General features: G+C 38.2%; 3 protein-coding genes across 6 annotated transcripts in view; 1 reads left to right on the top strand and 2 right to left on the bottom strand.

The window, feature by feature from the left end:
• Positions 1–10,967, bottom strand: part of LOC139763070 (uncharacterized) — a 54,413-nt gene extending 43,446 nt beyond the window's left edge. Inside the window, exons 1-7 of the mRNA XM_071688668.1 lie at positions 9,842–10,967; positions 8,982–9,147; positions 8,302–8,493; positions 7,170–7,294; positions 2,907–3,135; positions 1,803–1,928; positions 657–794 (exon numbers count right to left, since the gene is read on the bottom strand). Coding sequence (XP_071544769.1) covers positions 657–794; positions 1,803–1,928; positions 2,907–3,135; positions 7,170–7,294; positions 8,302–8,493; positions 8,982–9,147; positions 9,842–10,866 — 2,001 coding nt within the window. The 5' untranslated portion in view covers positions 10,867–10,967. The remainder of the gene's footprint in view (positions 1–656; positions 795–1,802; positions 1,929–2,906; positions 3,136–7,169; positions 7,295–8,301; positions 8,494–8,981; positions 9,148–9,841) is intronic.
• An 821-nt stretch (positions 10,968–11,788) lies between these two features.
• LOC139763067 (methionine synthase reductase-like) lies at positions 11,789–21,045 on the top strand. The gene is made up of 3 exons (XM_071688660.1): positions 11,789–12,035; positions 13,705–13,888; positions 17,736–21,045. The coding sequence occupies exons 1-3, from the start codon at positions 11,831–11,833 to the stop codon at positions 19,633–19,635; spliced, it is 2,289 nt and encodes a 762-aa protein (XP_071544761.1). The 5' UTR covers positions 11,789–11,830; the 3' UTR covers positions 19,636–21,045.
• LOC139763069 (fas apoptotic inhibitory molecule 1) lies at positions 20,198–26,275 on the bottom strand. 4 transcript variants are annotated; one of them, XM_071688664.1, is made up of 5 exons: positions 25,968–26,275; positions 24,419–24,538; positions 23,031–23,153; positions 21,994–22,143; positions 20,198–21,387 (listed from the first exon to the last, which is right to left on the bottom strand). In XM_071688664.1, the coding sequence occupies exons 2-5, from the start codon at positions 24,536–24,538 to the stop codon at positions 21,238–21,240; spliced, it is 543 nt and encodes a 180-aa protein (XP_071544765.1). In that variant the 5' UTR covers positions 25,968–26,275; the 3' UTR covers positions 20,198–21,237. The 4 variants fall into 4 exon arrangements, with proteins under 4 accessions (XP_071544765.1, XP_071544768.1, XP_071544767.1 ...); XM_071688667.1 differs by lacking the exon at positions 25,968–26,275 and adding an exon at positions 25,519–25,881; XM_071688666.1 differs by lacking the exon at positions 25,968–26,275 and adding an exon at positions 25,340–25,462.
• Positions 26,276–26,861: the final 586 nt, after the last annotated feature.

Raw genomic sequence — 26,861 nt, 5'->3', positions numbered from 1 at the left:
TTGACGTGCTGTCAGTGGATTGAATCAAGGCATGTGAAGCGTCTGGGGTAAGCCATGGAAAGCTGTGTAGGTATGTATATTTGCGTGTGTGGACGTATGTATATACATGTGTATGGGGGGGGGGGTTGGGCCATTTCTTTCGTCTGTTTCCTTGCGCTACCTCGCAAACGCGGGAGACAGCGACAAAGTATAATAAAATAATATAAAACCAATTAAATGTAATCTGATATTTTTGTCCAAAATATTATACATATTTCCTGGGTTTGCTGATATGGTTTTGTTTGAGGGTCTAATGGACTATTTCTCAGACTCACAGCACTGTTTGGGTAAAGCAATGAACTGAGGAATATAGTGTACAGTGGACTTGAAAAGAAAATAATGGAGTCAGAAAACCTAACTAGAGATAGAAAAGAAAGGCAATATGCAACTGTAGCCTCATCCAGCATTGCTATAAGACCTTTTTTCTTATGTCTAAATACCTTTCCTATCTTTGTGAGGTTGCATCAAATAAGTGCGGTACATGAATCTACCCATGATACATTCTAAAAATGGATGAGAAAATGATATATCAAAATCTTGAAACAGAAATCTTTCACTATACAAATCTATCATATTTTTTCTTGATATTCCAAATAGAAACAGACAAATATGCAAACCTCCATGTTTGTTCCACTGATGTTCTTGACATGCATCAAAGCAAGGTTAATTATGGTCTGCGCTGTTGTGAATAGATCTGTCTCCATTCCATCACCATCACGCAAGCAAACTAATGATTGAACAAGTTCCTTTGTGTCCTGAAATTCAATATCATTGATTATCAGCATTATGAAATAGGTCTCGGCTACTAAAATAAGTTTGTCAAGAAATGAGGAAGTATCAATGAAAATAACTGAAATGTTTCTTACATAACTTATCACTCAGCTGAACCACTACCATTCACAAGGATCACATACATATACCTCACCATGCAGAGCAGTTGTTACCAAAGACATGCAATAAAGACAGCTTAAAGAAGTTAACCATCCCATCGTAACATCACTTCTTAGATGTAAACTCAGCAGATATCCATATTCTATATTTGTGAAAGGTCTAATAATGTCCCTAGTCTTCATGGTAATATAGTATACTATTTATTATGGAAAAAAGGTGTACATTGTCTTATACTTAATCTATATTCTAAGCCTACAGGGTAGTATGTAATAAATTCTTAGAAATCAGTATTCATCATTATTACTATCACATGCTCTCCAAATGCTAAACTAGAATATATGAAGAAGTCATAATAAACACTGGAAGTCTGTGAGGAGTGGCTGTTTGTTTTAAGCTCTGTTCTTAGCACATTCTAGGTGACAGCTAGACAGTGGATGTGTGTAATCGAGGCAGCTTTTCATGTTCTTGATGTTACCTTGTTAAGGTGGAAGAAGCAAATGTGTAATAATATAAAGAGCAAATTGGAATGATGTGGTAAACAGGGGGTACTTCAGCTGCCATGTCAAATCAACAGCTGACAAAACTAATCTCAAACCAGTCTGGTGATCTGAAATGCTAGATTTTTAAACAGCATAAGCAGTGTAGTGGGAATACTGGGATATTATATTAAATCTGCACAAGCACAATTCTATTCCTTTATTTGCTAAAAGGAAATTTGCCTAAACTGTGCCACTTGCTGATACATAAGGCAAGTCATGAATGACCTCTGTAAGGTGGAAAAACGTCATGCATGTAAAAAATGATCAACTCATTTTGAAAAACAAATAAATTTTGTTTCTAACCAAACTTTTTTGTAAAAATGAAAGACATACCTGCATATCTGAGACTGCATTAAGAACCTGTGACTCCAATGCCTGACTCTTCCGTGCACGCTCTGATGCTTGTGCAGCTCGTCGTTCAGTTGCCTGAACTCTTTCTTCTTCTTCTGCACGTTGTTCCTGTTGAAATACAACCTTTAGCTGACAAATCACTGCATTCAATATACAATAGCATCATATGCAAAATTTTGCAAATGTTTCATTCCAGAGTTGACCCACAGAAGGTGATACAAGGAAAACAGATAAACATCTCATGGTCTGACAATAACATAACAATAACAAGACACCAGTGTGTACACATAATGAAAAATATGAAGAACTGAATTCATTTAGATACCACAACTGGAGAGAGAAGAAAGAATGGTGGGGGATGGGATGTGAATAAGCTGCTGTTTGTAAATGACACAACTCTTATGGCAGACTTGAGAGAAAGCCCATAAGCTAGTGACAGGAGAAAGACAAAATGGAATCGAAACATCTACGAAAATGTAGCAGGGATATGAGACAGGATGGTATGAAAGTAAGTCTAAATAGGGAGGATCTGAAGGATAGGGATTTGACAATGAATGCAATCATAGGGGCTGAAGTGAATCATAAGGTGGGAGAGGAATTTAAGATCCTGGGTGCACTGAGGAGTGTGTGGAAGATGTAAAGAACAGAAGGATGAAAATGTTGAAAATGAAATGCTTGTTTAGTTGTGAAATGAAATGATCATGTAAGGAATGACAGGGTAAGAAAGATGTATGGTTGAGGTGGAGTATGACTGAGACAGCTGACCAAGGTGTGCTGAAATGGTTTAGACATATCAAAAAGTGGAGGAAGCCAGGGAAAGTACCTACATATCTATGAGCACCTTCACTGGGATTTTGCTAGAATGGCAGGACTAGCACACTGTGCTCAACAAATGTCTTGACTGTTGCATATATGTTAATCCAAGACCCAAGAAGGATTCCCCTCAACCAGCTTCATTCTAAGTGTATATGTACTAACTCCATCAACTTTCTTATTTCTCCTGGTACTGCACACAATAAGTGACTTTTTCTGTGGAACTAAGCACTTTGTTTGGGAGGATATTACAAACAGTTAGAAAACACTAACCTTTACTTTCTGCTGTGCAGTCACAATGTGACTCTTTTTGACCAGTTGCTGTGCTCGTGACATGTTGGGATTAGCTCCACTCACAGGGGGTGGATCTACTGGAGGCTGAGTTATGTCAATAAGGTCTAATGGTCCAATTTCACCAGTAGCCAAAGGCTGCAGAATCTGGGGACGGTATCTTTTCTGAAGGCGTTCTTGCATAGCTTTTCTCTCTGGTCTGATGACCCTCCTGAAAGAGAAAAAATAAGTACTGTGCAAACTGATAATAAAAGGGTAACTTGTGTGTGCCACACAATAATTATGCAGGTCTTTCATGCTGCTTCTCTGCTACGTCAGGTTGTTGGACCTGCAGTTTGTAGGCCTACTTATCCCCTATATCCTGACTGGCCTAGTACTCTCTGTGATCCATGCCCTAAATTCATACTGCTTTCTCTTATTGGATTTATTGTGCATTTCAACTACACTGGTAAAATTCAACAGGCTTCTATGCCTGTTGTGTCAATAGAGAGCTACTTTTGTGTGCAAACTGAGAACCATGTTTCCCAGGGTTTTCCAAATGTAAATTATGCCACATCTCGCCTGTTTGTGCTCTTGAGATTTCAGCCTTAGCATTTTCAGCCATTCCTAGCAGGTCAGGTTCTTCTTGGTGTCAATGCATGCTGTAAGAGACAACTTTGCAAAGTTACTAAACTACAGTGTGTAGTATGTAATTTTGCCTACCCTATTAGGGGATGTCATCACTTTGCAGTTTTTTATTAAGCAGAGTATAAGTGACTTAATATGTGCCATCATTGATTTTACCTAGCATAACTTCCAGTTCCAATAACCGCTGAGCCAGTACAAGAATGTGAAGTCACTATACAGTTACAAATCCTCAAAATAGAGTGCTCTACTAAGGGTCTCTGAGAGGGGTGTGTGTGTGTGTGTGTGTGTGTGTGTGTGTGTGTGTGTGTGTGTGTGTGTGCAGAGGGTATATCATAACTGGGGGTCTAAAAGGGGGCCCCAGGAATTTTCTGGGATCTCAGAAATTCAGAAAATCAACAGAGTGCTCCATTCCATCCCACTTTCATCTTCCAAACCCTTTTTGGCCTTACTGCTCATGGCATAAAACTTTGTACCCAGATAAAATTTCTCTCAAGGACCCTGGCCTTACTACACCCTTTAACTTACCTATGACACACTCCACGGAGATCTCCCCCGAGCTTGCAAAACCCATTTGGTTCATCATCAATGCTTCCCTCTTTTAATCTAAATGACCCACCAGCTGGCAGACAGCATGTCTCCCCAATATGAAAGTCTCTAATCCCAAGATATCTCGGGAAGTTTCAACCCACTGCCATCATACCGATCCTCAGCATATTCTGCAAAAGCATTCAGCTCAACTGGGCTTGCACAGACATAAAAAGCCCACAGAATCTCACAGTCTGGTAATATGAAGCTAACCCTTGTCAGCTTCTTAATCTTTATCTACTGTAAGCCTGAGAGATGCAAGACCTCTTTAGCTCCCACCTTCTCCAACTTAATAAAAGCTTCTGATCTTGTCAACAATAACAAAACTCACAACAGAACCACAGACAAATCTCTTTCCATGGCCTGCAGACATCATCAGTAAGCATCATCAAGATGTAGACTCTCAAGGGACCATTTCCATCTTGCAGTTCCTCACCTGTGACAACCCACATGCGACAAAGATGGGACCTGTGTGCTTTCTAATCCTTAAAAAATGTTGGCCTGATGGATGAACCTGCTCAACTGAAGTACATCAACAATGCTATCACTGATAAGTGTAGGAACAGCTCAACCAAAAACAAAGACTTCTAGAACACCCAAAGCAACCTTAGGAGTTGGACCGATGCCAACGATATCACTGTCAACAAATCTGAAAAAATGCTTACGAACATCAGCCTCTCTCCTAATCTTGTTCCACTCCATACTACTTCAACAGAACCCAATCCCTTTAGGATGTGCACTCCATCAAACTTATCACTGTCACTTTCAACAATAAACTAAGCTACATCAATTGCTATACATGATAAACCTTCATATATCTCCAGAGAAGTTATTTTGGGTGCACCTTTACACCCATTTTGATTCTTCCTGCTTACTGCAGAAGTCCCTCCTAACCCTAAGAGAGAACTTACTAAAGGTTGTGATAAATACTCTCTCATCCCAGAAAACAAATAGCCTGCATACACAACTGACAATAGGAGAAGCCTCCTCGCAAACCTGCGAGTAAGAATCTTCCTTTGCCTCCACAACCACACTTATTTTATCCTTACCTGCATTGTTTTCAATTGCATTCACATTCTCCTTTAGGCCTCTTTTAGCATACAGCAATTCAATTTTCTTATTCAAAGTACATTTAAATCAACATATATCTGAGCATCCTACATTAGTCATACATTCCTTATTCAAAATCATAAAAAGAGATGCTCTGTGGAAGGTTTTAAGAATATATGGTGTGGGAGGCAAGTTGTTAGAAGCAGTGAAATGTTTTTATCGAGGATGTAAGGCATGTGTACGGGTAGGAAGAGAGGAAAGTGATTGGTTCTCAGTGAATGTAGGTTTGCGGCAGGGGTGTGTGATGTCTCCATGGTTGTTTAATTTGTTTATGGATGGGGTTGTTAGGGAGGTGAATGCAAGAGTTTTCGAAAGAGGGGATGAGAGAGCTTGGGAAGTGAGTCAGTTGTTGTTCGCTGATGATACAGCGCTGGTGGCTGATTCATGTAAGAAACTGCAGAAGCTGGTGACTGAGTTTGGTAAAGTGTGTGAAAGAAGAAAGTTAGGAGTAAATGTGAATAAGAGCAAGGTTATTAGGTACAGTAGGGTTGAGGGTCAAGTCAATTGGGAGGTAAGTTTGAATGGAGAAAAACTGGAGGAAGTGAAGTGTTTTAGATATCTGGGAGTGGATCTGGCAGCGGATGGAACCATGGAAGCGGAAGTGAATCATAGGGTGGGGGAGGGGGCGAAAATTCTGGGAGCCTTGAAGAATGTATGGAAGTCGAGATCATTATCTCGGAAAGCAAAAATGGGTATGTTTGAAGGAATAGTGGTTCCAACAATGTTGTATGGTTGCGAGGCGTGGGCTATGGATAGAGTTGTGCGCAGGAGGATGGATGTGCTGGAAATGAGATGTTTGAGGACAATATGTGGTGTGAGGTGGTTTGATCGAGTAAGTAATGTAAGGGTAAGAGAGATGTGTGGAAATAAAAAGAGTGTGGTTGAGAGAGCAGAAGAGGGTGTTTTGAAATGGTTTGGTCACATGGAGAGAATGAGTGAGGAAAGATTGACCAAGAGGATATATGTGTCGGAGGTGGAGGGAACGAGAAGTGGGAGACCAAACTGGAGGTGGAAAGATGGAGTGAAAAAGATTTTGAGTGATTGGGGCCTGAACATGCAGGAGGGTGAAAGGCGTGCAAGGAATAGAGTGAATTGGAACGATGTGGTATACCGGGGTCGACGTGCTGTCAATGGATTGAACCAGGGAATGTGAAGCGTCTGGGGTAAACCATGGAAAGTGTGTGGGGCCTGGATGTGGAAAGGGAGCTGTGGTTTCGGTGCATTATTACATGACAGCTAGAGACTGAGTGTGAACGAATGGGGCCTTTGGTGTCTTTTTCTAGCGCTACCTCGCACACATGAGGGGGTAGGGGGTTGTTATTCCACGTGTGGCGAGGTGGCGATGGGAACAAATAAAGGCAGACAGTATGAATTATGTACATGTGTATATATGTATATGTCTGTGTGTGTATATATGTGTACAATGAGATGTATAGGTATGTATATTTGTGTGTGTGGACGTGTATGTATATACATGTGTATGTGGGCGGGTTGGGCCATTCTTTCGTCTGTTTCCTTGCGCTACCTCGCAATCGCGGGAGACAGCGACAAAGCAAAATAAAGAAATAAAATAAAAAAGACTGTGTATCCGTAAAAAGAAAAATCAACAGAGATTGAGAGAGAGTAGGACCATTAGGCACACTGATCAGGCAAAAGTAGTTATTAATTGGTGGGAACATTAGGTAGAAGCAACTGAAAAAAAATCTGCACAAGAGTTGTCCTCTGCCAGTGGACTGTGAAAGATGAGTGATTAAAGGTTACGAAACAGCATTGGAGTTCACCAGTTATGGGGACACTTTTGCTGAGGCCAACCCCACAAGGAAGTTCCCAAAGGAAACAGGCGTCAGAGATATAGATGGATAAATGGATATGGGAAGAAGGGGTCCCATTTTGCTTTATCATGAGGGAAATTAACGCTCTTACCTTTTTCTAATCTGATTCATAACATTTGTACGGGCACCAAGAGGTCTGTACCATCGCTGAGTCTGATTGGCAGCAAATCTTTTCATGTTCGTTGATGGTTCCCCAGTAACATGAGGTGACGCACTCTGTGGAACAGTATATGTTAAAACAGGAAGCAGCATCAAAATATTAACTAAATTCTTTTCATGAGAATTATGTACATTGCATCTATAGCCTTTGGGAGAGCAAACAAATAATCAGAAATGGGTGTTGCCATAGTCCACAAACAAAAAGATTAAGAAAGACAGGGAATAAACAGTGCTTCCCTGGAATCCATAGAAAAAAATCATGAAAATATAGTAAGAAATAATGCCTTGCAAAAGTTATCATACAATCACATAAATAGTGAGGATTCTTCTCATTATGGCCTGCTATTCATCTGCTCAACACCTTCCAACAACAATCTGGAGAGAATTATACTACTTTTCAGGTATTTTCTTAGGCAGTATATCTATCTATATCTCTGATGCCTGTTCCAATCTTAACTCCCTCAAAGAGGGGCCATGGCAACAGTCTCCATAACTAGAGAACTCCAGTGCTGCTTCTTAGCCTTAAGTGCCTCACCCTTAACAAGCCACAGGCAGAAGGCAAGTCTTGCACTGGGTATGCAGAGGCTCCTATCTAATGTCCTAATGACTACTTGCTCTCACCAACGAGAGAGAGAGAGAGAGAGAGAGAGAGAGAGAGAGAGAGAGAGAGAGAGAGAGAGAGAGAGAGAGAGAGAGAGAGCCCTGTGACATGCCTTTTTCAATCTACATAAATCTCCCTGCAGCTAAGTGAGAGATCTGTAAACCATCTAAAGAACACCAGAGCATGTTCATGGTTGAAATACATACAATTAGCAAGGTCCATGAGCTTGTCTATGAACATAGCCAAACACTCCTGCTAAGCCCTTGGTTGTAACTTGGCTCTCTCAGTTACCTTTAATGACACACACATGATACATGGGTAGAATTCTTTTTTCCCTAACTTTTATCAATATGAGTAATAATAAATGACAAAAAAATATGCATCACAAGTACTGAGATCAATGAAGAATATCGACATTGTAAAGTTATCACTAATGTCACAGAAATCTCTGAAACCCTCTTACCTTTAAACACTTTTCAACTGTTTGTGCCACAAATTTAAGGAGGTGAGGATCTGTCAATTGTGACTCCTGGTTAGTACCCTGGGCAGACAGAGGTGGAGCGGCCAGTCCTGAAGCAGAAATGACTGCCAGGCATCCAACACCTCCTGCCCATGGACAGAGAACAGCAATACCACCACAACTCAACTTCAAGACCTGCAAATTGGACATTTTAAGACAAAAATATCTATGCTTGGCCAATGGCTTATATATCAAAAAATGTAATCTTTCACACCTATATGCTGCTTCACATATCTCTGCAGCTGAGTAAAATAGTGAAATATCAATGAATGAATTTTTTTTAAGAGTAAGCTCTGAAAGTATAAAGAGAATTCTTTTCTTGCTACAAAGTTACTGTTTCAGACAAAAGCAATTTTTGAAATATAACATATGATATATGATATATAATCAAAAACCAAATTTTTACAACTTTTTACATATAAAATATAAATTTTCTGATCATGCAGACAAACCACTGAATAAATACTGTTAAAAGTTCGTCTCAATCTTTATAATTTTTACTTTCTGACAAACCACTTGTGTTACATGTATTAGTATTGAAAACTACATAAGAATAACCCAAGACTGTCTGTACAGTACTTTTCTCCAACATCAAATATGAATGAACATTACTATCATCTCACCATAGACAGCTGATATTTGGCCAACACATGAACCAGCGTGGTAAAGATAGTGTTTGGGGCATGGCAAACATACAAGTGCCCCATTTCTCCTGCTACAGCTAATATGCTCACGGCACTGCTTCGTACCACGCCAACCACCACAGCACTGCCCCATTCTTGTGAAGCACTGAAATAGTGAAAAACTACAAAGTGACTGGAATAATGTATAACCCAATAATCTAGATTGCTTTACAATACATTTCCCTTTCTTTCATACATATTTCTTAATACTGTTAATACTGCATTCACTTACAAGTATGTCCACCAGGCATACACTCAAATGAAACTACATGCTTTAGAAAAACACTTAACAATTCTTTATCTGTGCTATGGACATCACCCATCTCTTCAACAGTAAAAGCTTCAATTCAAACTGTCAGAAGAACTCTTGTGCCTAAGATGCAACCTCCACTCTAATAACTCCAAACAGGTGTGGGAAGAGGGATAACCAAGTTCCCTGAAGATGTAAAGATTCTCTCTCAAGGAATGAGGAGTTCATCAAATTTCTTTTCCCAACCTAACCTAAACTATATGTACTTTGAAATCGTAAACTCAGCTCTCCTGGGTCTGGTGCCTGCACTCATGAACCTGCTACCAGTTCCAAATAACCCAAATCACATTCTAATATGTTCTTGACTGTAGAGTATCACCACAAAAAGTCACAGATATTCTAATACTACTTTTGATATGTCCCTAAACTAGAATTTTGACCAACAGCTATGAAAGTTTTCAATCCCAGTTCTAAGAAATAAGCATGGTGCCATTCCTTACACCTAATCAACATCTAAAACACATCACTAATTTCACCAGATTCAACCTACCTTCCATGTACGGCCAAAACCTCCAGTTGAGCCCTCATGTAAGATATACCATCCCCATCCTCCCACACCAAGGATGGGCCAGGTTGAGGTCTTCTGGGTCGCCCACATCTTGCCTTTTTCCACCACGACACCTGCACCCCAAGTCCACCCACTTGAACAGCAGGTGATGGAAATGCACCGCTGGCCTTAGGTATTCCATTATATTCTGCAACTTGCGAAGTTACAGTTTGTACAATATTTGATATTGAATGCAACCCACCATTCAACTTGGCTAAGCCACTGTGGACAGCACTTGTAACTTCCCGTTCAATGGAAGCTTCATCTGAGAGAGACACATCATTTAAATTGACGAAGTTGAGGCAGATTTGCTTATCCTCTTGGAGGCCTTTTACCATTGAGGGATCAAGAATACTGCCTAGAAAGTCGTCAGCAGTAATCTGCAAGTGGTTGGTATCTACCTCTTCATAACCACAAAAGTTTTTCACTGCTTTTAAGTTCTGAGGAACATTGGTACAAACAATGATAGTGTTATAAGGACCCGCATCTTCTAACAATTTACTATAACCTGCCTTAGCTTTACGCTTAGCTGTTTTTACTGGGGAGCTGATGTCTGGCCTGTCCCAGTTGTAATCTAACAACACCTCTTGAAGGGACTTCCTCAGGGTGTAATAATGAGGTTTGTAATTGTCTGACGTATTCGTACTATCATTTCCCGATTGTTTCCTGTCAAAAGCTTTACAGTATCTGTCAGTAAGTTCATTTTCGAAATCTTCATAGGACTTTCTGTTGAAGTCGATGAAATCCTTCCTGCTTGTGTCAGGCTTGAAGTTGTAAGAGTCATAATATTTACAGGCCCACCTCACAGCCTCAGTCCCCTTCTCAGTTTGCGCGCCAAACTCTGTCAACAACTTTAAACAGGCCAACTTCAGTCTGGTTACATTTTGTTCTAGATCACTCTCATTCTTACTTGTTTCTGCGAAGCTGTTCACATCAAACAATAACACTACCTGAACGGAAGAGAACATGCCAAATACACTATAAAACTTGGTTTGATCCGTAATATCTCACAACATCACTACATTTTTGTATCTTTTCGAACTGTCTCCGCGCGAGGAAATACGACACTACCTATGAAACACGAACCCTTGCCATCAATCAAATCAAAATATGATCAGATCTAGGCCCATAGAAACAGAAGCTAATTCAATAATGGCAGTTACATAGACAAATAGCCAAACTGATTTAGTACTATTCTGATTATCTGTGAATGTACTTCAAGCACTTCAAGGTTTCAAATCTGAGTATGCGACTTAACAGATACATATCATTTATATCATTGATTTAATACTGTAAAATTTTTAGGCTATATGATATTGATTTCTGTTTAGTTGATTTATTACAAGTAGACTTACGATATATGATGAGTGTCATCACTATTATTTACCTTTAAGACAAGAAGTGGTTCCAAAATACGGTATTAAATATTGTTAAAATTCATAATTATGTTTATCGTAATTTTATGTCCTGTAGCATATCTTGATTATTTAAATAATGAAATTATATGGTTTTGAGTAAGTGATGTAATCCCATATAACATGCACAAAACTACATAGGCTTTAAAACATATTTATATGTGTCACACAAACTTCAGATATAATGAATTAAACAAGGTTTTCAAAAAAGTTAGAAATATCTATTTATTATGATAAAGAACTCATTTACGATATATCAATACCATTTATATAATGAAGTTGGCATCTACGCATCAGCTGACTAGTTTGACATGCCATTGAGAATATACATAATCTTACATCAGTTTTCAAATATCAAGTCCTTTAAGCAAAACTGTATAGAATTTGAATGAGCTGAAGGCCCAAACAAAGACTAAATAACTTTTGAAGGTCTCAATGTATGAAGTAAATGGCCTCCAAAGACATGACATAAATTGCCAAATGACAGCGGGATCAGCCTCAGTCAGCTGGAGTCGTCATGAGGGGTGGACGGAGGCTTAACCCTGCGGACATCCTATTGCTTTACGCTTCTCAGAACGGGAACTCAAAGGCTATAGCAGAGGATTTATTCGAGCAGTGTGAAGCAAATGACCTTCCTTGTGAACTGAAATGCTGTAGTGAAATTGACAAGGGGTTCCACTTGGAGAAGACCAAGTGTATGGTGCTGGTGGGCGCCACAACAGGTGATATAAACAATGGCTGGAAATGGGGGATTTAAATCTTGATTACCTTTACACATTTAAATCATCAGCAGACGAGATGCTGCCTTTGTTTCAGTTAAGTATTCGGGCATATTAAGCACAGAGACATTGCTTCAGTGTTTTCGACTTTTATGGCAATGACGGTATTTATGAGTGCATAAATTGAGTTATTCATTATTAAATTTATATATGAAATTGCTAGAATAAAGTGGGCACGACTGTTGAAAAAAGGGAAACAAGTGCGATATAATGGTGAAATGACCAAACACAGTTGAGGATAAACCTGCAAATAATTTGATGCAGACGACTTTATAATAATTTTTTTTCTTCAGATTTAGGTCGAAAATAGGTGTAGGTTAGCAAGGGAAATTAGGAGGGATTGGTAGGGCTTGAAGCTTATCATTTGGCAATAAAAGTGTGTTTGTAAAACTTGTATGGAATCAAGAGAATAGACAAAACTTCAAACATATCACAGTTATAATTTTTTTTTTTTAATTTGTGATAAAGTATGTGTAAAATGGAGTTGGTTGGGACTGTGTGTCTTGTGTGTAGACACAAAAATGGATTCCTTTAATGAATATGCTATCAGTGCACATACTGATGTGTCCTGAGGAGGCAGACAAGAATCACATTGGCATATTTCGAATGTAACATTGAAATTTAAGGTTAAGTGGGGCACTGAGGGAACTAAGGTTTTCTTGATTCGTAATTTTTGTTTCAGCAATTTTTTAGTAAATATCCCTACACTTATGATTTTCGTAGCCCAATATTTATTTCCATACTTGGATACCATAGACAAAAATGTGTTCTTTTGGATCAGCAACTTCAGTATATTTCAATCCTTACATAGAAAATTAGGGTAAATCTGAGCCGCTAATGGAAGTTAAGTATGGTGTTCACATCTAAATCTTTGGTCCTCTCATGCAGATTTGATTCTGTTTTCCAAATTCTTTTTCAGAACCATGCAACATATATATTTGGTCATTATATTTCAACATATCCACATATATTTTCATGTGATTGATGATTACCTTCATTACGATTTCAGTTTTCGTATGCTCCCAGATTTTTTACTTTAAAACTTCGTTTATCCTTGGCTTATGACCCCAGTAGTTCCTTGTGTCTTTTGCCTCATAACCCTCATCAAATTTCACATGCCTGTCTCTATAAGACCATTTTCCCATAGACCCGCTGTTATATTTCAAAAACAATGATTCTTTTCAACTGTAAATATTTCAATAAATTATTTTTCCCATTCATGCAAGGAAATAAAAAGTTGTTTCTAAAGGTTTTACAGGCTGTGCAACTGTTGCCTAGCATTTCATGGTCCTGATAGCTCAAAATCTAGTGTACAGCCTTCAGTAAAATATAGGAAGCTGTCTTTAGCTCATATATACGTGCATAGTTGTGCCATAATGTGTTGGTAATTCTTTGCACTTACAACTCAAAAAACACAGATTGGGTGAGGGTTAGCCACGTGTCATCTGTTGCGATACAGTAATCATTGGGCAGTCTTTCATTTTTCTGAGTTTTGTGCTTACTGTAGCTAAATTTTCTCACCTGGCTAGGCTCCATCCTGTGAATGTTAGAGGGAAGAGGGAATTGTCAGTGATGAATGTTTTCAGACTGTCTGAAAGCCTTTATTTTCAAGGTGATGGTGATCCTCCTGATACTGCTCGTAAGCTTTGGCGACACCTGCACAAGAAGGATCAACCCAATAATACCTTAAGCCACCTGTCTTACACGGTCCTTGGTCTTGGAGATACCAACTACACCAACTTTTGTAACTTTGGCAAGACTGTTGATCAAAAGTTACAAGCTCTTGGTGGAAACAGGTACAGGATATACTAGAGACATATTAACCATTTATTTACGTACAGTACTTCACTACTTTAGTGCAGTAAGATGCACTGGAGTAGAAACTGCTTATGCCTTTGTATATTTATATGATACTGTTCGTACAATGGAAGGGAAGATGGTCAGTAGACCAAATTTTTCCTTTCAGACAAGTAGTAGAGGAAGTTCTAGGCAACATTTTGTCTCTTGTTGAAAAGGCACATTATAATGAGAAATGAAAATTCTCTGGGAAGTTCTAGCTGCATATCCTTTGAATGATGTTAGAATGCTTTAATGATGAAAATAAAGCATGAACGAAAGAGATGATACGAGTTTGTGGTGTAAATCAAAGGTGTGTTAATCATGGTTGTATTGCGACTCATGGATGTTTTTTGTTTGAACAAATTTTTTTTTTTTTTTTTTTTATACTTTGTCGCTGTCTCCCGCGTTTGCGAGGTAGCGCAAGGAAACAGACGAAAGAAATGGCCCAACCCCCCCCCCCCATACACATGTATATACATATGTCCACACACGCAAATATACATACCTACACAGCTTTCCATGGTTTACCCCAGACGCTTCACATGCCTTGATTCAATCCACTGACAGCACGTCAACCCCGGTATACCACATCGCTCCAATTCACTCTATTCCTTGCCCTCCTTTCACCCTCCTGCATGTTCAGGCCCCGATCACACAAAATCTTTTTCACTCCATCTTTCCACCTCCAATTTGGTCTCCCTCTTCTCCTTGCTCCCTCCACCTCCGACACATATATCCTCTTGGTCAATCTTTCCTCACTCATCCTCTCCATGTGCCCAAACCACTTCAAAACACCCTCTTCTGCTCTCTCAACCACGCTCTTTTTATTTCCACACATCTCTCTTACCCTTACATTACTCACTCGATCAAACCACCTCACACCACACATTGTCCTCAAACATCTCATTTCCAGCACATCCATCCTCCTGCGCACAACTCTATCCATAGCCCACGCCTCGCAACCATACAACATTGTTGGAACCACTATTCCTTCAAACATACCCATTTTTGCTTTCCGAGATAATGTTCTCGACTTCCACACATTCTTCAAGGCCCCCAGAATTTTCGCCCCCTCCCCCACCCTATGATCCACTTCCGCTTCCATGGTTCCATCCGCTGCCAGATCCACTCCCAGATATCTAAAACACTTCACTTCCTCCAGTTTTTCTCCGTTCAAACTCACCTCCCAATTGACTTGACCCTCAACCCTACTGTACCTAATAACCTTGCTCTTATTCACATTTACTCTTAACTTTCTTCTTCCACACACTTTACCAAACTCAGTCACCAGCTTCTGCAGTTTCTCACATGAATCAGCCACCAGCGCTGTATCATCAGCGAACAACAACTGACTCACTTCCCAAGCTCTCTCATCCCCAACAGACTTCATACTTGCCCCTCTTTCCAAAACTCTTGCATTTACCTCCCTAACAACCCCATCCATAAACAAATTAAACAACCATGGAGACATCACACACCCCTGCTGCAAACCTACATTCACTGAGAACCAATCACTTTCCTCTCTTCCTACACGTACACATGCCTTACATCCTCGATAAAAACTTTTCACTGCTTCTAACAACTTTCCTCCCACCCCATATATGGGGTTTTATGTGAGGTAAAAGAGAGGCCTCCTGTAATATTTCATCAAGGAGAAATGGTAAAAGTAGCTGTACTCAGATGATGTGTCATTAGCTAAGTCAGAGGAAGAATCTTGAGCTGGAATGAAGTATGCTGGAGGAGGATGCTTGAAAGTGAATGCAAATGAAAGTAAGGCTTTAGTTTTTGAAAGGATCAGGGATTGCAGGTTCATGTTGTTTTGCATGTTAAAGCATGGGAAGTCATGAAGTTTTACAGTATTTGGGAAGAAAGCTCAGTAAGGATGGTAATAGAAGGAAAATTGGAGGTGCACTAAAAGCTGAGTGGAAAAAAATAGAGTAGAGTGTGCAAGAAGCTTGTGTAGAGTATTTTCCCAACTATGATGTATAGATGTATATCCAGTATTTATATAATCAGGTTTGTTTGTAACTAAGCATTACAGATGGGTAACTCACATAGATGTGAAGGTATGTAGTTGTGTAGCCAGAGGTATATTGAGGGGAAAGGTGAAAGATTTAGTGTGGAAGTTGATTATGGCTAAGGAGATTTCAGCTGGAAATGCAAAGAGATATGACTAGGAATTGGATGCAGTGGAAGCATTTGTTCATGGAGACATTGATTTCACCTGATGAATCATCTTGCAGTGGTAATATGAAAAATTAAGAACTTTCAGCTTATTGGCCATGTGTTAAGCATGTGTACAAGTTATATTTGATGTGATATTTCCCTGATCAACCCCATGGAAATAGAAATTGACACTGATGATGGATATATACTGACAGTTTATTCAGAAAACAAAAGTTGCATAATATGCTATACAAGTTTGTAAATGGGTATGTTTGAAGGAATAGTGGTTCCAACAATGTTGTATGGTTGCGAGGCGTGGGCTATGGATAGAGTTGTGCGCAGGAGGATGGATGTGCTGGAAATGAGATGTTTGAGGACAATGTGTGGTGTGAGGTGGTTTGATCGAGTAAGTAACGTAAGGGTAAGAGAGATGTGTGGAAATAAAAAGAGCGGGGTTGAGAGAGCAGAAGAGGGTGTTTTGAAATGGTTTGGGCACATGGAGAGAATGAGTGAGGAAAGATGACCAAGAGGATATATGTGTCGGAGGTGGAGGGAATGAGGAGAAGAGGGAGACCAAATTGGAGGTGGAAAGATGGAGTGAAAAAGATTTTGTGTGATCGGGGCCTGAACATGCAGGAGGGTGAAAGGAGGGCAAGGAATAGAGTGAATTGGAGCAATGTGGTATACTGGGGTTGACGTGCTGTCAGTGGATTGAATCGGGGCATGTGAAGCGTCTGGGGTAAACCATGGAAAGCTGTGTAGGTATGTATATTTTGCGTGTGTGGACGTATGTATATACATGTGTATGGGGGTGGGTTGGGCCATTTCTTTCGTCTGTTTCCTTGCGCTACCTCGCAAACGCGGGAGACAGCGGCAAAAAAAAAAAAAAAAAAAAAAAGTTTGTAAAGTTTTGCATGAAAATATTGTTTAAAAAATCTTGGTAAAATGCAAGATTTGCTTTGAATAATTGATAGCTAGAATTTCGTTAAGGATTCATCCCCTCAAGTAACCATAAAATTAACCAAAATGAGAAAATGCAGCAACATCAAAATTAATTTAGTATCAAGTTTATCTAGCTCTACAACACATCAAGTATGTGAATTCCCTCATCTTGTATGTCTCCCAACATCTTAAGTGTGCTATGACTATTTACCAGACTATGGATTCTAATTGGATATTTCTTTTCATTATTTTTCAATAGAGATGATAAATGTTCCTTGCTCTATGGGGCTCATGAACTATGGCATAACCTCTGTCGCTTGAGTTATTTGTCACACTAGTATCTTGGCAAAGGAGAATATAGTCAAAGCTTAGCACAAACTTTAAACCAAACTTTCTCAACAGCAACTTTTTGGATCTTAAATTTAGTACAACTTTGTCAGTTTCAGTGTTTTCACATTTTTCATATAATTTTATTTTTAAGTTTTGCAATCTGATAATTGCTTTCTTGGTGTTTACTTGCTTGTTGGTTTACTGTGGCCACCCCTTCAGGGAGTTCCCAAATGGAATGGGCATCAGAAAAATAGATATAAAAAAATGATTTACAAAAATTATAAGCACTTAAAAAAGTGAGGCAATGTAGAATGCTTCCAAACTAGAAACCCATTACTGTTTATTCACTTACATCTTTATTGGCAGATTTTATGACTGTGGCTGGGCTGATGATGGAACTGGACTAGAGATTGTGGTAGAACCATGGATAGAAGGACTTCTTCCAGCACTAAAGAATCACCTGTCCAAGAGGCGAAATTTAGAGGAGAATCTAAGTAATTCAGGTACCTTTATGGATCAGAATACATCTGTAGAAGACAGTAGCAAAGTAAAAAATAAAAATGAAAATGATAAAATTTTAGATAACAGACTTACAGATGATATTACTCGAGTTATAAGTACTAATGAACAGTCGGAAACACTTTTTGTCAGGGAAAATAATCTTGGAGTAAGTAGTAGTTTGTTAATGGTTAATGAGAGTATTTTAGACACGACACATGTAGCCTTGAAAAAAGTTGAGAATCAAGAAAAGGAGAAAGGTGTGGACGTAATTTCAGTGATCAGTGCTAAGTACAATATAAATATCATATCGCAAGAAGAAATTCATTCCTTATCTGTTAAAAGCTGTGCCTTTCCTGTTGATGCAAAACTGACATTACCATTACAACCCCTTTCTTATTTGACAATAAAATACTTAAACACCTCTTACAATGGCGATACTCAGAGTGCTGCTCCTCTGCCTAGTGCAGTCTCAGAAGTTGTCCAAGTTTGTGTAGCATCAGTAAGAAAACTAACCAGACATGATGCTGTGAAAACTGCAATGGAAGTTACCTTAAAACTACCCAGCAATACAGATGAGTTTGTTTATGAACCTGGTGATTCAGTTGGTATCCTGGTGAAAAATCCAAAACATGAGGTGGAAATTTTAATGAACTTGCTTGAAATAACTGAAATAGCAGATAAGAGTTGTGAAATTTCAGTTGCTTCACAGACTAGAAAAAAATCAGCCACAGTGCCTGCTTTTATCCCAAGGAAAAGTTCTCTTAGACATATACTTGAAAACTGTATGGACATAAGATCTGTTCCCAAGAAACCTTTGATTAGAGCTTTACTAGAGTACACATCCAATCCTTCAGAGAAAAGACGTTTACAGGAGTTTGTTAGCAAAGAAGGTGCAACAGAATACAGCAAACATGTTCGTGAAATGAATCTTACCACACTAGACTTACTAATAATCTTTCAGTCATGTAAGCCACCAGTCACAACACTTCTTGAACATTTACCTCGACTTCAACCTCGGGCATACTCCATTATTTCATCTCCCCTTGTAGATTCTAAGAATATCTCCTTTGCATTTAATGTAGTTGATATACCTAAAGAAAACACAGTAACCTTTGCTAGGAAAGGTATTTGTACTGGCTGGTTGGCTTCTGTTTATGATGAACACAAAGTTGACAATAAGAATTTAAATCAAGCTTTAGATGATTTAAGTCTTGCTGATACACTCAATACACACGCCTGTATATACTTGCGTTGTAACCAGAGCTTCCGCCTCCCACAAAATATAGAAAATCCCATTGTTTTAGTTGGTCCAGGAACAGGAGTAGCCCCCTTTGTTGGATTTCTTCGACATCGAGAAGTCATCAAGAATACTGAACCCAGTATCACCTTTGGGGAATCCTGGTTGTTTTTTGGATGTCGTCACAAAGAACGAGATTTTTTATATAGAGAAGAACTAGAGAAGTTCCAAGAAAATAAGATTCTGAATCATCTCATTGTTAGTTTCTCAAGGGATGGTACTTCTCATGATGGTCCAAAATATGTTCAAGACAATATTCTTATACATGGAACTGTTCTGGCATCTTTGTTAGTGAACAAGAATGCTGTTGTGTATGTTTGTGGTGATGCTCAAAACATGGCAAAGGAAGTTTTTGAGGCCTTTGTAACAGTGATTCAGGTTCATATGAATCAAACTGAAGTGGATGCCAGAAAGTTTATGGCACAAATGCAAATAGAAAAGAGATATTTGCAAGATGTTTGGACATGACAAGATCTTTGTAAAGTTTAGCATATACACATATAGCATGTAATCTTAGCACAATTTAAAGTTTCATTTTTAGATTTATTTTACTGTAACAATATTGTTTACAGATGTTTACATAATATTTGACTGCATCCAAGTTTAAGATATATTTTATATATTTATATTAATGTGTTTGTCTTTGATGTACAGGTGTCTTTTGTAATATACAAGATTTTTATACTTGATAATTATTAAGTTGGGAAGTTATTTTTTCAGGGGAAATATTATTTGGTTTTGTTAAAGAAATAGCAATTAAAATAATAAGGGCTTTCCAAGTATTATTGACATATATTTAATGTAACAGTATATACCTAAACTCCTAGAGTCACTATGTCACATATGCCAACTCTATCTATATATATCAGTGATATATATCAAATAGATTGCCTACCCGAACTCACCATTCTAACGAGTACCTGGACTTGAGTATCTACTCAAACTCAACATTCTTACAAGTATCTGGACTAGAGTAACTTAGGTTATAATCTATCAGTATATCTGTTTCATTAAGGAATGAAAATGAAAGAAATGTGATACCTCTTTACTTTTGTGTAAAAGATTTTTTACAATATATACATACATGTAGATGTAAGAATACTCTTTGGAAATCGTTCAAGTGCTGAATTTCGTGACAAACAAGGGTGGGACAATACTTAAAACTTTTGTTACGGGAGAAATAATTCACATTATTTTATGCACCAAGTATAGTATGCCAATATCACACTTTTATATATATGAGGAGATTCATCTTATGCTATTTTCTGGACTACAATATGTCATTGGTCAGTGGTTTAACAAAAAGCAAGCTTTAGCTGCTTTTACACCAAAGCTACTGCTGAAAGGAGGTTTTACACAGTACTACTGCCATGTTTACACCAAACCTATCCAAATGACAATCCAAATGACAGTGTTACCATAATACTGTCTTGTTTCTTAAGACACCTATGGTGATTTCAAGCAATATGCTTAAAACAGAAAGGTTAACTTATGCTCCACAAACATGTTTAATCTGGGCTTTTACTTGTCATCAAAACATCCAAACTAAAAATTCACAGTGTAAGTTTACTAACTTATTTACATAAGCTTTTATGGTTGCTCTAGTCTCATTGCAGCTATTACCCATAATAATATGTTTTTTCACCCACCTTATAATTATTTGTTACACAATTCTGTAATTCACTTTCCTATGCTTGTGCTTTTTAAAAGGCAAAATTGCTCAAAACCAATGTAACCTGTTAATCCATGAAACATTAAATATTCTACTCAAATTATGTTAAAGTGTATTATTACTAAAAATAATGATTTACTTTCTGGCATTAAAAAACTACAAAAGTTCAAAGCAAAGTTCTGACAAATAAACCATCTCAAAAGCCATTTAGCTGGTGTTCCTTATTATTTCCTCAGTAGTCATGCTTATAAAATACACCAAATGTCTTACTTAAGAAACGAAAAAATATGCAAGTACAGCCAGAGCCTTGTTTTGAAATTGGTTGCCAATAAAGTAAAATATCTACCATTGCAAGCATAGACTTTTCAGAGTTATTGGTACTTAAAGTGTATACACTATTATTCTTGTGACTCGGCAATTTCTGTATTTTCAACAATAAGTGAATGTATGATGCCTTCCCTGCGGTTACCACTACTTACGGCTTTAATATACGCAGGATGTCCAGCAAGGTCAAAGTGAGTCTCCGTGCCATCATCCACAAATTCTCCCTTGAAAAGATGATTAAATATATATATAATTTAAATGGAGGGATGGTGGAGTCTGGATTACTTGGGGGAATATTGAGAACAGAAGTAAGTAACATAAGTTACCTGAAGGATGCTGGTTCAGGGCTTACTACGTATAAATATGGATGAAGCAAAATTAATTGAAAAATCTTAAAGCAATTAACAAAAATATAGTGTAAAAAGACAAAATCTAGACACAATAACAGTTGAAGTATTCTTATTCCAAACAAGTAAAGGTATAAACTGTGATTATACTTGCAAGAGGTAAGGGACAGGTCATTCACTGTATCATTCCAGTACTACAATCATTCAAATATTTATATATTTTTTTATTCTTTTTCAAACATATTCGCCTTTTCCCGTGTTACCGAGGTAGCATTAAGAACAGAGGACTGAGTCTTAGAGGGAACATCCTTGCTTGGCCCCCTTCTCTGTTCCTTCTGGAAAATTGAAAAATGGGAGGGGATGATTTCCAGTCTCCTGGTCCCTCCCCTTTTAATTGCCTTCTACGACGTGCAAGGAATACATGGAAAGTACATGAAAATATATTCACTACAAAAAGGGAATTCAGTATTCTTTTGAACTTACAGCAGTATCCAACTTCTTTCCATTAACCCAAACATCTAGAGTATCTTTCTCAAGCACCACACGCACATATGAGCCATCTAACGGAAAAAGCCAAGTCTTGAGGATTTTGCTCTGGTTCTCTGTAAATTTCTTATAGCTCTTCCCATTTACCTGGAAAGTGATTATTTTTGTTTAAGTGATAACAGAGGTAAATATTATCCAGTTTATATTGGTAGTGTCCTTGGGTAAATTTTCAAAAGAGAAAAGAAATTGGAAGCAGACACTGAATCTTTTATTCATAAATGGAAAGCAAGATGTAAACAATATGTGGTAAAAAGAAAAATTACCAAATAAGTCTGTTGAGCATGCATGGTAACATGTATGGGAAAGGCTGAGGCATGGACAGAAAATCTGATGGGAGGTGAAATGGGCTTGGGGAGAGGTCATATGTGTAAACCTGGTGTTTGCTTAGAAAAGCTGGTGTAAGAAATACCTGGAGAGAATTTGTTTATGTGGCATTTATGGATCTAAGGAAAGTGTTTGACAGCAATAACAGAAATGCCTTGTGGAAGGTGCTCCAAATATATGGAATGAGTATAAAGTTTACTAAACAGAATTTACCATGAGAGTACGACATGTGTGCAATTACAGTTGGAGGAAGGTAAGTTCGCACCAAGGATGACCGAGCCTTAGAGGAAGAGAAAAAAAAAACCTCAGTTTGCTCCTTCCTCTGTTCCCTCTTATGGAAAGTGATGCAAAAAGGGGAGGATTTGTATTTCCCATTTCTGCATTTATGCCCTTCTTAGTCACCCTCTGCAACACACAGGAGATACGTAGGCAGTATTCTTTCTCCTGTATCATGTCTCAAGGGGAACTATACAATGGAAATAATGTTTCATGGACACCATGAAATAAATTTAGTGCAAGAAAAATATCAATATTTTACAAACGAAAAACTTTTTCAGATGGAGTACATAATTTTCCAATGCATATAATCAGTATTCTGAAAATTTTCAGCTCATAAATCACAAATCTTTTTAAAGCACCCCAAAACATACCTCAAGTGAATATTCATAGGAAAAACCACCAACAGGTTCAATTTTGATGACACATTTGGTATTGCCAATATCAAAAACTTCAGCTCCGACCAGTTTAAACATCCAGTCATGGCGTACCCTTTCCTGAAAAATAAAATATGCTACAATTTTTCATATACCATATTTCATTTGAAATATACCATTTCTCTCCATTTACATAAGAAAATACACAAACACACTCTCCAACCATCATCTGCAACTGCAAAATCCTTACAACCACCTTCTTCTGCCACCTAAATTTCTCATCCGAGTTCGACATCTCATCCATATCAAGATCATCCTATTTTGTAGAGACCATTACAAGAACAGCCCATTATCAACATTATCAATAACCTTTACTAATATCTCCGTAAAGACTGTTTAACATCTACTCGTTACAGTCACAGTGTCTTCCAGCCTTAGGATGTGTGTTTTAATTGATAACTGCCACTTATTTTTGTTATCATTAGTTATTATCATTATCTTTGGTATGAAACATAAGATGGTCAGAATTGAACAAAGAGAAAATCTATATATGCTGACCATCTTGCAGGAATCAACATGTGAAAGAGACATGGGAGTTGATACAATATCAGGCTTATCCTCAGAACGCTGAAATAGGGTGCAATTTAATCACTATCAAACATTAGAATTTCCTTTAAATAGACATACAAGATGTTCAATAAACAATTTACAACACAGATCCAAACTAGGGCTTGCATCACCAGCTTCATCATCTCACTTGTGAGGATACATCGAGCTAGAGAAAATTCAGAAACAGGCAGCAGGTGTATTAAAAGTATGGGAACGGAGCTGTTGGGAGAGGCCAGAGACCATGGAATTACCCATGTTTGAGAAGAGAGAAAAAAAAAAGGAAAGATATGAAAATAATAAAGTATATGAACAAATGTGATGAAGTAAATACAGGGTAGTTCATTAATATAGGAAGTATCAGGCAGAGAAGAGGGCATAACAGAAATTGTCATTTATATATTAACTAAGAGAGCAACTTAAATACTCGCTGACTATTTCTGGCAACTGACTCTACTTGTAAAAAGTTTACCTTTTACTTTTTCCTTGATTATTTTTGAAACTTGAGAATAAGAAAACACAGAATAAAAAAAGCATGGTGGGAGAAATGGCTGATGATAACAGGCCTTAGGAAGGCTATGAGACAACAAACAAGAGTAAAGCACAAAGATAAACAGGTTTCTCCTGATTTTAGTAAGCCTTTCCTCTCATCCTCTCCAAGTGACTAGACCATTTGGGGAAACCTCCTGTTGTAATTATAAAATTAATAAGAAATACAGTAAGCATATTCTTTCATTCTCCTCACCAAAGAAGGGCACAGATTTACAGGTATAACTTACCTCTCCGTCAACCCACAACACTCTACGACCAGTGGTGGTACCATGTTCAAATCCTACTTTGTGGACACCATCATTTAATGGCACTTCCCACAAAGCAACCAAGTCCCCACCTAGCCCCATCTGCAAGATATCAAAACAAGAAACAGTACATGATTATGTCCAATATGTTCTATTTACCAGTACTACTTGTTCTAATTTGCTCATGCTAAAATTTACAGATGGCTAACCTTATTTCTACCAATTCATTACGAATAAAGCTTAGGCACATCAGGGAATGAGGGGTTCTGCACTCACCCATCTCAATCCTTCAGTATGTAAAATGTCTTTACTCCTAAATATGTATACACAAACACACCTGAGCTTAAGCCAAGCAACCCATTTATCAAACAGCCCTGAGGGAAGGAGGAATACCTGGTTCCCAATGGGTGTGTGTTGCCTGCTGTGCCCAGGGCTCGGCCTTTGTTGGCTTATGGTCAGTAACACTAATCACTACACTACGGAGGCTTGAATATGTGCGAAAACAAATCTATCTGTATCTTTGACATCTGTTCCCAGCTTGAAGCCCCATAAAGGGGGTGGCCACGGCGATAGTCATCATAACTGGTGAACTCCAGAGATCCATTCCATAACCTTTAATGCCACATCCTTAACAGGCCACTGGCAGGGGGCAACTCCAATCCAGTGTTTGCAGAGGCTCCTACTAATGCTCCTGGTGACTAATTCGACCTAATGCTTCTACCATTTTGCCACAAGGCAGGGTTAGAGGGGTATAGTGCCCACCGCGGGAAAATGTAGTTACGAAGAATTGGGTGTGTGGGGTGAGTGATGTCAAGCGTTATGTATGACAAAGAAAGATTGTATGTTTGTGGACAGAATGACAGTTGTCCACATGTGGGTGAAGTTGAGAGAAAAGACAGCTACCTGGGCCAGAGGAGCGCAACTTGACAACAACTGAAGTGCTTGCTCACTATGCAGCCGTCAATAACCCTCCCGATACCCAGATGGGTAGTATTGGTAATATACCTTCCTGGTTGTTGGTTGCCTTCCTACCAATATATGAATATTGGTAGAGGCGTGGTCGGGAAAGCACTACTAATTACCTCGATGTGGTACTGGTTCACAGGCAGAACTAGGTCATATGAAGTGGTCAAAGTAAATCATGAAACAGCCTGTGGGGCTTGGCTACTGACCATGGGCTCCGCTATCCTTGCATTACACATAACGTTTAATAAAACTATATGGGCAATTGTAGCAGTTGTTACTATATTCAAGATGCTACCTCGTTAAGGTGTACGCAACTTGTGTACAATATATGTGAAATTCTTAAAAAACAATTGTTCTTTAGTGAAATGTACGATTGTCAAATTTGTTGTATATGTCTCAGATTTCTGTAATATTCATTTCAGTGGTCATTTATGCAGTGATTAGTCCAACCTTCAACTTACGATGATTACGAGTTACCTAGTTGTCAACATTTTGAGCATGTGACAGTAATATTACACTATTACGTAACACTAAATTGATGTATTCAACTACTTTGCGTACTTACCTTCTTATTTCCAGTTGAAATGAGAGATTGGCACCCTTATCTCACGAAAAAGCACTTGAATTATGACATAAGTTATCCCGTCTCGCTCCTGTAGCCACCTGCTGGAATGACTCTTATGCCGTCACACACGAAGTTGTTGTACTTATTATGGTGTGATTAAGATTGGATATTTATCCATCGATATCCTCAGAATACATTCTATAAGTATCATTCATGACTAACTAACAATAACTAAAATTGATTGAAAATGAGAACAGTAATGGTAATGATTTGTACGTCAGCCAAGGGAAATGGTTTGTGTATCCTAGCCCGTCCCGTTGTCATGACAACCACTGGATTAGCAAACCGCATATTGTCTTTGATACTATTAAATGTTTATTCATTTAATAATACAGTTTGAGATATCGCTAAATATGTTACATAGATTGCCAAAATAACTGAAAAAATACGCATTATTTTGTTCATGAGTGTGCAACTGTAGAAAAAACTACCGAACTATTCCTCTAAGTAGTTGTTTCAGGGCAAAGCTATTATAATTATTGGTAAAAAAAAATACATTTATAGGTTGTCAGGTGGATAACCGTGTCGAAGCGAACGATGGTCATAACGTGTGTGACATGCCCGTCCACCCATTGAATTGCTCCCCTTACTTTCCCTCTATTGTACCAACTTACACTATTCATCAACTAAATAAGAGGGTTGGGCAGCTAATGGATTCGTAGCTAACATGAGACGTACCTTAGAGGCGCAATATTTGATTTTTTTTTTTTTTAGATGAACATCATTTCAAGTTACAGAGCCTGAATGTAACTAAATCGCTTTTGTTAAAACGCTGTTCAGTCACAGAGGCCTACACAGTGATTAAAGATTGATCATGCTCTTGTAAATCCTTGC

This window comes from Panulirus ornatus, chromosome 46 (assembly GCF_036320965.1).
Source record: "Panulirus ornatus isolate Po-2019 chromosome 46, ASM3632096v1, whole genome shotgun sequence".
NCBI classification, from domain to species: Eukaryota; Metazoa; Arthropoda; class Malacostraca; order Decapoda; family Palinuridae; genus Panulirus; species Panulirus ornatus.
The sequence above is the reverse complement of the archived record's forward strand: the minus strand, read 5'-3'. Positions and strand labels throughout refer to the sequence as shown.